This window comes from Olea europaea, chromosome 7 (assembly GCF_002742605.1).
Source record: "Olea europaea var. sylvestris chromosome 7, O_europaea_v1, whole genome shotgun sequence".
NCBI classification, from domain to species: Eukaryota; Viridiplantae; Streptophyta; class Magnoliopsida; order Lamiales; family Oleaceae; genus Olea; species Olea europaea.
Genome location: NC_036243.1, coordinates 21,013,206 through 21,027,609, shown reverse-complemented (window position 1 = coordinate 21,027,609; position 14,404 = coordinate 21,013,206). Strand labels below are relative to the sequence as shown.

General features: G+C 38.3%; 3 protein-coding genes across 3 annotated transcripts; 2 read left to right on the top strand and 1 right to left on the bottom strand.

The window, feature by feature from the left end:
• The first annotated feature begins 1 nt into the window (after position 1).
• On the top strand, positions 2-1,853 carry LOC111397395 (uncharacterized protein At1g76660-like). Its single transcript, XM_023024299.1, has 2 exons — positions 2-893; positions 1,350-1,853. Exons 1-2 carry the CDS (start codon positions 2-4, stop codon positions 1,550-1,552), a joined length of 1,095 nt encoding a protein of 364 aa, XP_022880067.1. The 3' UTR covers positions 1,553-1,853.
• Positions 1,854-3,236: 1,383 nt separating this feature from the next.
• Positions 3,237-8,192, top strand: LOC111397394 (DEAD-box ATP-dependent RNA helicase 39). Its single transcript, XM_023024298.1, has 9 exons — positions 3,237-3,856; positions 4,616-4,711; positions 4,797-4,985; positions 5,106-5,246; positions 5,580-5,720; positions 6,014-6,156; positions 6,613-6,742; positions 6,839-6,887; positions 7,512-8,192. The coding sequence occupies exons 1-9, from the start codon at positions 3,305-3,307 to the stop codon at positions 7,982-7,984; spliced, it is 1,914 nt and encodes a 637-aa protein (XP_022880066.1). The 5' UTR covers positions 3,237-3,304; the 3' UTR covers positions 7,985-8,192.
• A 1,865-nt stretch (positions 8,193-10,057) lies between these two features.
• LOC111397393 (probable LRR receptor-like serine/threonine-protein kinase At1g34110) lies at positions 10,058-14,236 on the bottom strand. The gene is made up of 2 exons (XM_023024297.1): positions 10,748-14,236; positions 10,058-10,633 (listed from the first exon to the last, which is right to left on the bottom strand). The coding sequence occupies exons 1-2, from the start codon at positions 13,611-13,613 to the stop codon at positions 10,251-10,253; spliced, it is 3,249 nt and encodes a 1,082-aa protein (XP_022880065.1). The 5' UTR covers positions 13,614-14,236; the 3' UTR covers positions 10,058-10,250.
• Positions 14,237-14,404: the final 168 nt, after the last annotated feature.

Here is a 14,404-nt window from a genome sequence, read left to right as displayed (position 1 = left end):
TATGTATGTCACGGGTCCATATGCCCACGAGACGCAGCTGGTATCTCCTCCTGTTTTCTCAACTTTCACAACAGAGCCATCTACAGCCCCTGTGACTCCACCCCCAGAATTGGCACATTTAACTACTCCCTCTTCTCCAGACGTACCTTATGCCCATTTCCTTTCATCCACCATCAATCTCAAAAGCACTGATAAGAACAATTATATGGCTGGCAATGATCTTCAAGCAACATATTCTCTCTATCCAGGAAGCCCGGCAAGTGCTCTCAGATCACCTGTTTCAAGAATGTCTAGTGACAACTTATCATCTTTTCCCGAACGGGAGTTTCCTCCTCAATGGGATCCTTCCATGTCTACAAAGGAAACTGAATTCCCAAATTCTGATTCAGCCGGGTTACCTGGGGGGCTTCAACCAGCAGGTGCCTCCAAGTCACGTCAAGATTCCAATTTCTTCTGCCCCGAGACATTTGCTCAGTTCTACTTGGATCAGTCTTCATTTTCTCATGCTGGTGGTAGGCTCAGTATTTCTAAAGAATCTGATGCTTACTCAAACGGTGGAAACGGGTACCAGAATAGGCAGAACAAAATGTGCAAAACTGATGTTGAGGAAATAGAAGCTTACAGAGCATCCTTTGGTTTCAGTGCAGATGAAGTCATCACTACAACTCACTATGTGGAGATTTCTGATGTATTAGAGGACTCCTTCAGTATGACGCCTTTTAACTCTAACAAACCAGTCGAAGAGGAACATGTATTAACTGCACCAGCAGTAGATGGAGCACAAATGGAGAAAACACAAGAAGAGTTTTCAGGTCCACAATATGGTAAAGCACGAAAGAATCACGCTGAAGGGACACCCTCTGGAGTGCCAGGCTTATGTGACGGTCTTAAAGGTGAACTATCACTAACCTGAGATATATGCTCTACATTTTTTAGTTTAAAACGTGATAAACAAACTTCTAAAATCGTTTCAATACTGAGATGGCAATTGAGACAAACGGTTCTGTAGCAATTTTTATTATACACCACCAAGCCGAGTTCCATTGAAGTTCAGTGTTCATCGGGATTCCTCCCTTTCATCAGGGAAAAACCTTTCAGGGTAGTAGCTGTTTCTAAATTAGTTTATAGAATTTAAATATTAAAAAATTGGCAAAATTTATTATTTAATTAATATAGGCAAGTAGGATTTAGCAGAAATATATCAATTTCAATATTGTTGTTCGTATCTTTGATAAATTCTTGTTCTTCTTTCGATAGTTTATTTTTGTATAATGATATTGCGCATTTTTCTTCACCATGCCAGTTTTTTCTCCATCCTTCAAGCAATGACATCTTTTGTTACATCTCAGATCAAGTACAGCAGCGTCGACTTGGAGATGTTTCTGGCCAAAGTACTCCAGGGATCCACATTCTGAGTGATGATGACTGTATATTCTCTGAGTCTGGATCTACAAGAAATGGCCGGAAATATAATATTGGCTCGTCAAATTCTGACGCAGAAGTCGAGTATAGGAGAGGGCGAAGCTTAAGAGAAGCGAGGAGCCTGAGATAAAGCTAAGGTTAATCATCATGGCTTGAATATTCATCAGATAATAGTCTCTTGTATGTATTAATTTGCAGCTTTTTTGCTTCCTTCTGTCGGGAGATATCTTCACAAATGATCTAACCTTTGATCCGACCCTTGTTTTGCCTTTCTTTTCGTGTGTCTATCGTATAATATATTCTCTCGAAAATTCTGCTGGTGGGTTTTGGAGTCTGTATGGTATATATTGGTTCATATGGTTGCAAAGAATAGATTATGTGCACTTCTTAGAAATGTCTCAATCAAAGTTCTGTTTCATTTATATTTTCCATCTGGATTTTCCCAATCTTTTGATGATCAATCTTGTTACATGTACATCATAGTTTGCATCTTGTCTTACCGAATTTACGCTTGGCACAATCACAAATCATATTTCACATTTTACACATTTAATTCAATCATCACAATCTTGCCACATCACTCATCTGTCAACAAGGATGTCAAAGGTAATGTACAAATAGCTTAATTGTTTGAGGTTTTAGCATGGTGTTGTGAACGCGAACGACACTTGGTCAAAAAATGGAAGTTTGTTGTACATCAAATAATTATAGATGTGCAATGATATATATATATATTATTTATTTATTTATTATTATTATTTTTTATTTGGGTGTAGGGTCGCAACATTTCACATACCATCCTTTTTACAAAAGTAAAGATAAAGGTCACTATTGTTTATAATTTGCTTATAAACCGTCGAATCATCTTTTATCTATAACATTGATAAATCCTAATTACATGATTTTCGCATGGTACATGTATCGTACATCACAAATACAATACCAAATTGAAATCTAATTATACTATGTAGTCTCTTAATGGTGTATCTAATTATACTCTCCTCTATGCACATACATTGTAAAGTACTGTTCGAACTTTTTACCTGTGCACGATAACACTTGTGTGTAAGCATATTTTCAAGTTGTAAACCTCTTTTTAACCAAACTTCTAGAAATGCGACGGAGGGTGCAAGAATTTTGTTTTTTGTTTTTTGTTTTTTAAATAATTTTTGAAATTGAGGGATTAGTCTCCAACTAAGGCTGTAAAATGTTTAAGGTGCGAAGATTAAGTTTCAAGCCTTATGAATCTAGATAAAGCCTATGCATAATAAGGTTTTTTTTTTTTTAATTATTACAAATCAATAAAAAATAAAATAATGCATATTTTGAAAATTTATAGAAATTTCATATGTATTTTTAAGTTTTCAGTAAAAACATAATTCTCAAAATTAAAATACACAAATTATGTTTTGTTCGTGGGCATCAAAAGACTGTGTTTGGGTTATTTTGAATTTTTGTTTGGATTTATTTTCTTTTTTTAGTTTGAGTAACGATTGAGCATTTTTGTTGAACAAGAAAATATTATTTATCAAAAAAAAAAAAAAAGGAAAAAGATGTGTGCATTTTTTCACCAAGGCGTGCTTTAGACAATCAATGTAGAGTTGATTGTCATTTTTCTGCCTGGGCACAAGGTGAGATATTTTTTTTCCGAGCCTTGAGCCTAGACGAGCCTTTCAGAACAGGACCTCCAATCGTAATGTTAACAAAAATAATTGAGGACTGAACGGCACATTTACTAATAAGTAAGGACTACATCTACAATTAGCCAGAAATGCAAGGATGTGACCTAAAAACCACTATTCTCATTCTCATTATCTTTATCTTCTTCCCTGGCCAAAACCCAAAACCCTGAAAACTTGAATTGAAACACGGAAATACAAAAATGGGGACAACAGGAAAAGCCCTCACTTTCTCTCTCCTCTCTCTACCCAAACGTTTCTCTTTCCACAGACCGCTCTACGTCTCACTTCCATTAAATTTACCGCCGCCGCCCAACGGCCTCTTTTCCCCTAAACTCCGAACACTTTGCACCACTACCATCGCAGTCCCGGAAACAGCGGCGGATGAAGCAACACTAGAAAACACAAAGCACTCAATACTGTTAGAACGACTCAGGCACAGACACCTTAAAGAAAGTGCGAAAATTACCCCTCCGGCGACGCCAGTAGGGTCATCCAGCAGTGGAAAGAAGAGTAAATATGGGGAAAGTGAGGGGTCAAGAAAGAAGAAAGGTGGTGGGGTGGAAATGGTTTCCAGTTTTTGGGAGCTGGGGTTGAGTGAAGAGGTGATGGGGGCTTTGGGTGAAATGGGCATTTCAGAGCCCACTGAGATTCAATGCATAGGGATACCTGCTGTTCTCGAAGGGAAGAGTGTGGTATTGGGGTCACACACTGGTTCTGGCAAGACTCTTGCTTACTTGTTGCCCCTTGTTCAGGTGTGAACAGATATTGATTGTATTGAAATTCATTCCTTTTCATTTGATCACCTTTAAAACATTATTGTTGGAAGTTTCTTTATCATTTACTTATCTGGTCTCTTTTGCTGGTGTTGAGGTTGATTTTTTATTTTATTCATTTCAGCTCTTTCTTTCAAATTATAAACCTTGATAAATATAGCTCATTTTGGGAGATGTGTGTGGAGGGATGTGTGTTTTGCTGGCGATCATTGACAGGTGAAACGTAATCATTTCATTAGAAGGAAAATAGATGAAAAAGATCCCCGTTTTCTTTTTGTTGCCAGTATGATACGCTGCTTTGCAGTTAAAGTCTAAATCCAGCTTTAGTTGAAATTGACTAGTTTTTTTTATCTGTAAACAATTAGTAAATTGTGATGTCCTGCTGAAATTTTTGTTCAATATAACCGGCATTCATTGACAGCCAATACTTAATGAATTTATTAAGAAGAAAAAAGATCCATCTTTCGATTCAATGACATTTGCATGGTGGAAAAAATGCTGTACTAGGTCATTTGCCTTTTTGGGGGGCATATATTCTTGAATCATCTGTGAAGTTCCATTCAAGTCCTATTTGCCTCAAGACTTTCTGTTCTCAAATTCTCGAGGACTTGATACTTAATTTAATTATTGTTCACTTAGTTAATGTCTGGGTTTTATGTTATTTTTACTTCTATATTGCAGCATCACATTTTGTAATAAATTTGTTGCTTATGAATTATGATATCCTTAATCTTTTAGTTGCTGAGAAGAGATGAAATTTTACATGGTATGCTAATGAAACCCAGGCGCCCTCGAGCTGTTGTACTCTGCCCCACAAGGGAGCTATGTGAGCAGGTTTATTCATCTTCGTACTGATCTCTTAAGTGACTTCAAAACACTACTCATACTTTGTTCAACGAATTAATGGTTCATGTTGCAGGTGTTTCGTGTGTCCAAGTCTATTAGTCACCATGCTCGATTCAGGTCAACAATGGTAAGCGGTGGAGGGCGTTTAAGACCTCAAGAGGATTCCTTGAACAGCCCAGTTGACATGGTTGTGGGGACCCCAGGAAGGGTTCTCCAACATATAGAAGAGGGCAATATGGTTTATGGTGACATCAGATACGTGGTAACTACTGCCCTCTGATCAGTTCACTTTCATATACTACTAGGAACTTTGAGGCATTCTTGGAAGTTTGTTGCTTTTGTGTTTCCACCAGAACTTGAGAATTCTGGCATCTCTGGATAGGTATTGGATGAGGCAGATACCATGTTTGATCGTGGCTTTGGTCCCGATATCCGCAAATTTATTGCCCCATTGAAAAACCGTGCATCTAAAGCTGATAGTGAAGGATTTCAAACTGTTATGGTCACTGCAACAATGACAAAGGTTCGTCTAGTTGTTCTTAGCACATTTATGACTTACCTAACAGCAAAATAAAAATAGAGTACGGCTGCATATGATGATTGTCCATGTCTTGAGCTTCTTTAAAATGATTGAAACTAACGGAAAAGTGCTTATCTTGTGTACCTTTGATTCTAATGCTCTTTGATCATCGAATATTCTAGGGATTAGCAGATGGTACTTCAAACCAATTGTATCTAGATTGCAATTTGGTGCAATTGTGTTTTTTAAGTTTCTTTGACTGATAGTGGTAGCTCATATATCACCATCACTCTTCTTCGAGGTTGCTGAACAATTAAGAAATGCTACATTTTGTAGGCGGTGCAAAAGCTGGTTGACGAGGAGTTTCAAGGAATTATACATTTGCGCACTTCTACACTCCATAAGAAGATTGCTTCTGCTCGGCATGATTTTATCAAACTTTCAGGTTCAGAAAATAAGTTGGAAGCCTTGTTACAGGTTACTATTTCTTTTGCTCCTTGTCAGGTTTTAAAATAAGTCAGGCTTTAAAAAACAAAAATCCGTAGCACTTATGAATGAGCATAAAGTGCAAGAAAAATCTTTGATTTTGTATTTCATCTATTTTTAAAAAGTGGGAGGTTTTTTTTATTTTTTTATTTTTTTTATTTTTTTTATTTTTTTTATTGTAGATTTTTCCCTTTTAGCAAAGTCATAAATGTGTACAGAGACAAAATTGTTCCTGTTTATCAAAGAAGAATCATTTTTGGTTTGATATGAATTTGCAATTGCAGGTTCTGGAGCCTAGTTTAGCAAAAGGGAACAGAGTGATGGTTTTCTGTAACACATTAAATTCTAGTCGAGCCGTTGATCACTTTTTGAATGAAAATCAGCTCTCTACTGTCAACTACCATGGAGAGGTCCCGGCAGAACAAAGGTGAGATGAGATACGTTCTTGTCTTTGATTTTCATGATTGCATCTATTATGTTACCAAAGTCGTATGTTCATGAATGGACGAACTAGAGGGATTTATGTAATTTTAAAGATTCTCGCGGGAAGTTTCCTGATATGAAAAAATGTTTGGCTATGTTTAAATGAAAGTTAAACTTACTTTTAATTTGCTTATTTTGCCAAACATTATTTCCAACATTTTTTGCCTTTACTAACATAATTTACTATCTAGAATAGTAATGTTTGATCAGCCAAACATGTTCTAAAGCTTCAGAAAGAATCAATTTCCCAGATTTTAACTGCAAAAATATATGACCCACCATCCTCGAATTCCAGTTGCTCTTTAGCTCTACATTTTTAGCCTCTGAAGGATTTCTATCTTCAGTGTCTTTTTTCTCTCCTGTCTATGGTCTAGACTGATGTCATGTTTCTCTGATACAGGGTCGAAAACCTGCAAAAATTCAAGAGCAATGATGGAGATTGTCCTACTTTGGTCTGCACAGACTTGGCTGCTAGGGGATTGGACTTGGATGTGGATCATGTTATCATGTTTGATTTCCCTTTGAACTCAGTAAGCTTCAACGTTTGATTCCTTTGAGCAATCCTCTCCTCTCTTTCTCTTCCACTTCTGAACTGAATATGTAAATACTTCTCATTGGCTTTTTAGATTGATTACCTCCATCGCACTGGAAGAACTGCTCGCATGGGTGCAAAAGGTAACTTCTTCTGTTTCCTTGGGTTAAAAGGACTTGAAAATTGAAAGTGGCACTGTAGCTGTTTGTTTTTGTGTTGGATTTTTTTCCCTACTTGTACATTACAAGGATCAATTTATAAATCTGCTGGATTTTTAATGACACGATTTTTTGTGTTCTTGTGCACACGCAAATCTGGTTGAATTTCATAAAACTCTCTGCTAATATCAAGCATACTCATCCTGCATTACATACACGTAGACATGCATATATTATGCAGCTTGATTTAGCCTTTCTATCATCTGTTTCCTTCCTTCCCAATCTGCTAATATAAACATGATTTTGCTTTTACTAAGCCGTTCTACTTGGAACTTGTTTTGGTTTCATTATAATTTCCTTATAATTTGAAGTCAAAGTCAGACATTAGTTTTAACCATACATTCGCAATTACTTCTGCTTATTAGTCACACCTTTCGTGGGACCCATTGCTCTTCATTACAATTTCATGGAATTATAATGAAACACCCAAACAAGCTTGCATTTCTTATCTGTTTATGGAGAGAGGATACTCTATGTTGTTATTATCCTCCCAAGTCGCAGAACTTATGTCAAGTTGCTAATTTTGGATTACCTTTTTCAAATATCTAGGGAAGGTGACAAGTTTGGTTGCTAAAAAAGATGTGATGTTGGCCAATCACATTGAAGAGGCCATAATGAAGAATGAAAGCTTGGAATCTCTCTCTGTGGAAAGTGTTAAACGGGACAATGCCAGGTCACGTATAAATGTGCAGAAGGAAAGAAACGAGAAGATGGTAAGAGTTTCGAATTCAAAAAACAAGGCTAAAGCTTCTGTGAAAAAATCATCTGACGCCCGTGGGAAGACAATAGTTACTAAATCCTCTGTCCAAAAATCTGGAAAAGCTTCTACAGACAAACCTAAGACGATGGGGAGTAAGGTCTTTAAGACATCAAAGTCTTCTGGCAGTAGTGGCAGCAGCTCAGGAGGTACGAGGTCTGGTGGGAAGAAAAAATATGGGAACAAAAATTCTGGTGTCCTTCAATCTACACAAAAGCTAAATGTTGTTGGATTTAGGGGTCGGAGCACAGTGAGGGCCGCTTGATATCGAATGCAATTCCACCTGAATTTGCACTTTGACATATTATATGTTTTGTTTGCCCTAGTCTAGATTGTAGGACCGTATCGTGACAAGGCAACTGTTAAATTAGGTTTGCACGAGGTTGAAATCGTGCGCAGATGTGTAACATAACCAATATGAAATCTACTTTGTATATTTCATTCATAATGCAAATAAAGTAATTTTTTTTATAGCTTTCAAACCCATTATGTAAAAATTGTTGTCACTTCACATGATTACAGATGGGTGAAGGATTTTGAAGCTCTTCCATGGAAGAGCACGTGGTATTTTTGCAGGGAAGCTAGCATTTTCCTCCCATGAGTATGTTGTTCCACGGAGGCTTCGCCACTGTAAGTACTTCAATCAACGACCCCAAAATGGTAACCCTCGAACTCTTCGTGGTTGAGTTGGATAATTGTTTTATATCCATAGCAAGCTCTACATTTACGCAATCTTTGGGCATGACTGGCACACATGAAGAGAGCAAATGCACACGGAAATTGAATTGGGACATATAATTAGATTTAGTGATGGTAACTGAGCGAGCTAGCATTTTCCTCCCATGAGTATGTTCTCGGGGCAGAACGGGGTAGGAATCAAATTGTCATTTAATTATTATTTTTTATTTCTAAAAACTATTTAAATATAAAAAGAATTGGGCTAGCTCAAGATGTAGAACAACAAATTTTGATTTTGGAAATACACCATCATTATTATGGGAATGTACATGCGGTAGAAAATTTACATCAATTCATTGAAATATGATATGTCACAACTACAAGTGAATATTTAACATATCATATTTCGACAAGAGATGGACTTGGAATTCAAAAAAATAAAAAAATTGTAGAAGAACATAAAATAATTTTCAGAGTGAATACACGCCGTGGGCTATTTTGTCATCCCTATTAGAATATGCTACTCCGCCATGAATTCAACGGTTATCCTAGAGAGTTTGCAAGGGGCCCCATTGTGCTTCTATGCTTCTCCCCTCCTTTATTTTTATGTGAATTATTCTCTCCCCTCTTCATTTTCTTGTGTCACATTAAAAACAGAGTATTGCCATATCCCGTAGTTCTTATCAATAAATGCAAGGGAATAAAATGACAAAAACCAGAACATGAAATTTATGATATAAAACAAGATTTTCTTTTGACCAGTTCTACTTTCCAATGACATAAAACAAAATAAAATACTGTTTGCAAACATGTAAGAGAATCAGAACCAGGAATTCTAAGGATATTTTTGACTGTCCCTTGAAGGCATGTGGGGAATGGGAAGTAGTCTCTTGTGTCCCCTTCTGTGTAAAGCAATATTTGGGCCTACAATTTCTCAAATCTTCCTCACTTTCTTTAATATTTCCTCTATAGCACTATACTCTCTCACCCCACCCCCATATCCAGTTTTTCTGCTTCTTTTCTGCACATCTTGACCGTTGAATTCATGCACCTCACTAGCTTTGGATGCATGTGATTCAATGGTCTGCTTACACATTACATGTACAAATATGGGACTAGGACATACTGTTGTTTTGGATTTAGCAAGATTAGAATAGTGGGAAGTGAAGTCAAATTGGATGGCCTCATTGCAGGAATATCAGCAATTGCACGAATATCAGCAGTTGAACTGCCAAGATTTGTTGGGAGCTTTGGTAATTGTGAAAGTTCAGAAAAATCGAAGTAGACTTTAAAATCTTTAGGTTCAATTCTTCTTTCAGTTTTAGCAATATTGTCGCATTGTAATTACGGCAAACCCGTGTCAAATGTATAGTGGTGTATAGGGTCATGCCACTTTGACAAAAAGAGTTTTGACGGATGGAGTGACATAGTGTTAGTTGGCAAAATGTGACTGGATGAAAAAGCTGTCGGTGTTTAAAACAGTCCGATAGTAAAGTGTCATGTGACATTATGTTAACAATTATGTCATCGTAGCATGATTCTAGCGTTTAAGAATAAGCCCAGGATTCTGAGATTGCCCGGGCGCAAATCCTGCTTGGTCGTAGGAAAAGCTGATTGGTGACCCTATTCATGCATTTGATATGCAGTTGGAAGATAAAGATTGAAGCCAATTAACAACACTAATGTCATTAAAACTGTACAAGGAAATCTCAAAGAAATTGTCCGATTTTGGGAGCAGAACTTTTCTCTTGCTTCATGCAGCAACTGTACTCCCCTACATATTGGAAATTAAGGAAAGAAAATCAAACACTAATTCCCTAAAGATGAAAAATGCTATAACCAAACAAAAAGAATCAGCTTTGATTTGAGGACTGTTTTATTAAGGGCTGAGAAGTTTTCCCAGATTCCTCTGGCGGACTCTTCACTTCCATAAGAAGTGCTACCACTTCCTTCATTGTTGGCCTTTCAGCAGGCGATGAATTCACACAAAACATAGCTATTCCGAGTGTTTGGAGCATTTCTTGTACCATCTGGTCTGGCAAACCTCGGAGCTTTGAATCGAGTACAGTCACAGCTGGTTCGAAGCTTCCCATCTTCTTCTTTACCCACTCTACTATGTGTTGCCCATCTCCAATCTGTGATTCAACAGCACTACGTCCGCTTAAAATCTCAAGCAATACCACCCCATAACTATAGACATCACTCTTTTCTGTTATATTCACGGTGTACCCATATTCTGCAATATCAGGGATCAACACAACTAATTATTTAGCACATTTAGTACATAGAACTAGATTAAACAATGAAAACAATAACAAAAGAAAGGAAACCAAAGTTAAATAACACTTGCCTGGTGCAATATATCCATAGGAACCAGCTACTCGGGACATTGCTTGGTGGTAGTTTGGAGAATTCATTAGCTTTGCCAGTCCAAAATCTGCCAGATAAGCCTCATATTTGGAATCCAAGAGTATATTATTGCATTTCACATCTCTATGAAGAATAGCGGGCACACAATCGTGATGGAGATAAGCAAGACCTTGAGCTGATCCAATCGCAATCTTGTACCTCGTTTCCCAATCCAAGTTCCTGTTGTTTTGCAAAAGCTGTTGCAGATTTCCATTTGGTATATAGTTGTAGAGAAGTAGCTTGACACTCTTATTCGAACAATATCCTAGTAACTTCACTATATTCCGGTGCCTAATGTGTCCAAGTATTTGAATTTCAGCAGCAAAAGAGTCCACTGGTTCTTCGTCTTTCTTTGTTTTCCAAAGCTTTTTAACTGCAATCAAATCACCATTTGGCGTCTCCGCCTTGTAAACGACCCCAGAACAGCCTTTTCCAATAACGTTTTCATCTCTCAAGCAATTCAAGATGTTTTCAATAGTGAAGTTCAGCTTCTGAAATGGGATGAAAGTCCACGGATAAGAAAAATTCTCTTCTCCTGACAAGTTGGACAAACCGGACTTCTCCACTACAGATCTGTGATTCCGAGACACTAGAATCCAGGTAGCCACAACTGCCATTGTCACAGAAGCCACAATCACAGCAACCAAAGCGATAGTCTTGGCAGACTTCAATCCTTTTCCACGCATCAAATGCGAAGAACAAGTAGCACCATCGAGAGAGTCACAGAGGCGGGAATTTTCAATGAAAGAATTCGAGGTCAAAGTTCGAAAGAATGTTGTCACAGGTATTGGTCCAGAAAAGTTGTTGTATGAAATATTCAAGGAAGTAAGACTGGTGAGAGAACTTAGAATTGTGATTTTTCCATATAGTGTGTTCCGTGAGAGGTCTAGCGATTGCAACTGTGTCAAACTGGACATTGTCTCGGGGATTTCACCTGTGAATCGATTTGAGCTCAAATCAAGATTGATTGTTAAGCTTGTCAAATAACCAATCTCAAGGGGTATTGGACCAGAGAGAGTATTGGAGCTCAAATCAAGAAGAGTTAGTTTTTGCAAGTTCTTAATGGACTTTGGAATTTGTCCGGTGAGCAGATTATTGTTTAGGATAAGTTTGTTCAAGTAACTGAAATTACCAAAACTCCATGGAATCTCACCAGTGAAGCTGTTTCTACTAAGATCAAGCTGCTCCAAATTAACAAGGGCCCCCAACTGATGCGGGATATCATCCGTTATGTAATTGTTGTGCAAATCCAACAGCTCAAGAACAGTAACGTTTGCAATATCAGAAGGTAAACCGCCAGAAAAATGGTTCAAATATAAATCAAGAAACACAAGATTTTGCAGTTGTCCAATCTCCTTTGGAATCTGACCCGAAAGCTGATTTTCTCCAAGCCTTAATCTTACTAGAGACTGACATCTTGCTACACTTCGCGGTAATCCTCCAGATAAAGAATTCCCCAGTAGCAACAGCTTGCTCAGTTTCTTTAAACTGAATATCTCGTCCGGGATTGATCCAGTAAGCTTATTTCTCGAGAGATCAAGCGCATAAAGCTCTGTACAATTCCCAAAAGCGGGTGGTATAGTTCCTGAAACAGAATTACCCCACAAGAAAAAACTCTGCAAGTACTTCAATTCACCAATCTGCATTGGAATAGGGCCTGATAATTGGTTCTTATCGAGCTGAATAGCTGTTAAACTAGAGCAGTTACTCAGTTCCAGTGGTATGGAACCAGTGAGTGCATTATCAGACAAGTGAAGCTGCTCAAGAACCAATAGTTTCCCCAAATCACCAGGAATTTCACCGGATAAATCATTTGCAGAGACATCAAGAACAACAAGAGATGAACAATTGGAAAGTTCGGAAGGGATAGTCCCGGAGAGGGAATTTCCCCAAAGAAGCATGCTAGTGAGCTTTTGCAGCTTGCCCAGTTGACGAGGGATAGGACCAGTGAGCTTGTTCATGTGTAAATACAAGTTTCTTAACTCCAAACACCCGCCTAATTCAGGCGGTATTGAACCGAATACCTCTGTATCATAAAGTGCCAATGTTTGAAGATTAATCAAGTTTCCAAATGTAGATGGGATAACGCCAGAGAGTCCAGTGGCAGCAGCACCAAATGTTGTGAGATTGGTAAGTAGGCCTAATTGTGATGGGATTTCACCGGTTAGATATGGATTGCCCCCAATTCTAAGCTGCTGGAGAGAGCCTAAAGACCCGAGGTGGGATGGAATCGACCCGTTTAGGAGATTATCTTGAAGGCAAAGGACTTCAAGTGACGAAAGATTGGCAAATTGTTGTGGAATTGTACCAGTGAGTCTGTTTGTATTCAAGAATAGAAACTGAAGTGCCATTAACCGGCCTAATTCTGGCGGAATAGGCCCTGAAAGTGAATTGGAAGACAAATCCAGAAGGCGAAGACGAGTCAATGAACCAAAGGAAGGAGGTATTGAGCCGGAAATATTAGTAGTAGAGAGATTAAGAAGCTGTAGAGAGGAAAGTGAGGAGAGTTCTAAGGGTAAAGATGAAAGATTAAGGAAAATATTTGGGAGAGAGAGTGAAATGACTCTCTCTTGAGGAGAACAAGTGATACCTTGCCATGAACATGGAGTTAAGCTTGAAGGGTTCCATGAGGAGAGTATTGGCGACGATTTTTTGTAATAAGGATCAGCTGCTGAGAGTAGAGAGAGAAGGGCTTCTCCATCTGGAGAGAGAGAGTTCACTAAAAGTGTTCTGAAACTCAAGCAAAACCAGAAGAAAAACAAAAAGAATGGGACTTTTGTACCAACAAAATGGCATGTTTTCTCCATTTGAAGTTCTTGAAATGGGCTTAAAACTCAAAAAAGATGTGGTGGTGGCGGCGGTGGCGGCTGCAACGGTGGAGGAGGATGGTGGTGAAAGTTCACTCTAAAGGATAACATACACGTGAAAGAGGTTTTTCATTGAGGTGGAGATGCTACAAGCTCAAACTATATGTGCTAAGATTCAAAGCATGGTGGCTGCGGTGGTGGAGCAGGCGGAGGTGGTGATGAAAGTCCACTCTAAGGAGACAAAATGCATGTGAGAGAGGGTTTTGTGGAGGTAGGGATGCTTCAAACTCACACCATGTGAACAAAATCCATGCATGTGAACAAAAGTTAGAGCCTCAAGTATGTTTAATGCAGTAGTTTTAACTTCTTACTTGAGATGAGCTCCTCCTCCTTTCAGCTCCACCGAATGAGCAGCGGCGGCGGCGATTGTGCCAGTACTGGTGGTTACAATGGTAGTGATTTGTGACTCAGCTCCAAGTTCTTGTTAAGTTCTCCGGTAATGACCACTTTAAGCATTTTGTATGCATTTTTTTTGGGTTTTCAGTGGTGGCTGCGGTGGTGGTGGCGATGGAATTAAATTTTTCTGTGTGTGACAAAATTTTTGAGAGTCTCAAAGTGTGAAGTGGCATTTAAATACCAAATAGTTTAATATAAAATACGCAGATTAGGGCGCCACTGATTAATAGTTCCTGCTTTCAAGGTACTGTTTAATAGGTCCTTGTGAGCTGTTCGGAGTTCCCAAATTGCCCCCATAATTTATGCAAAGACAACTAAAATTGCATTGGGGTAAA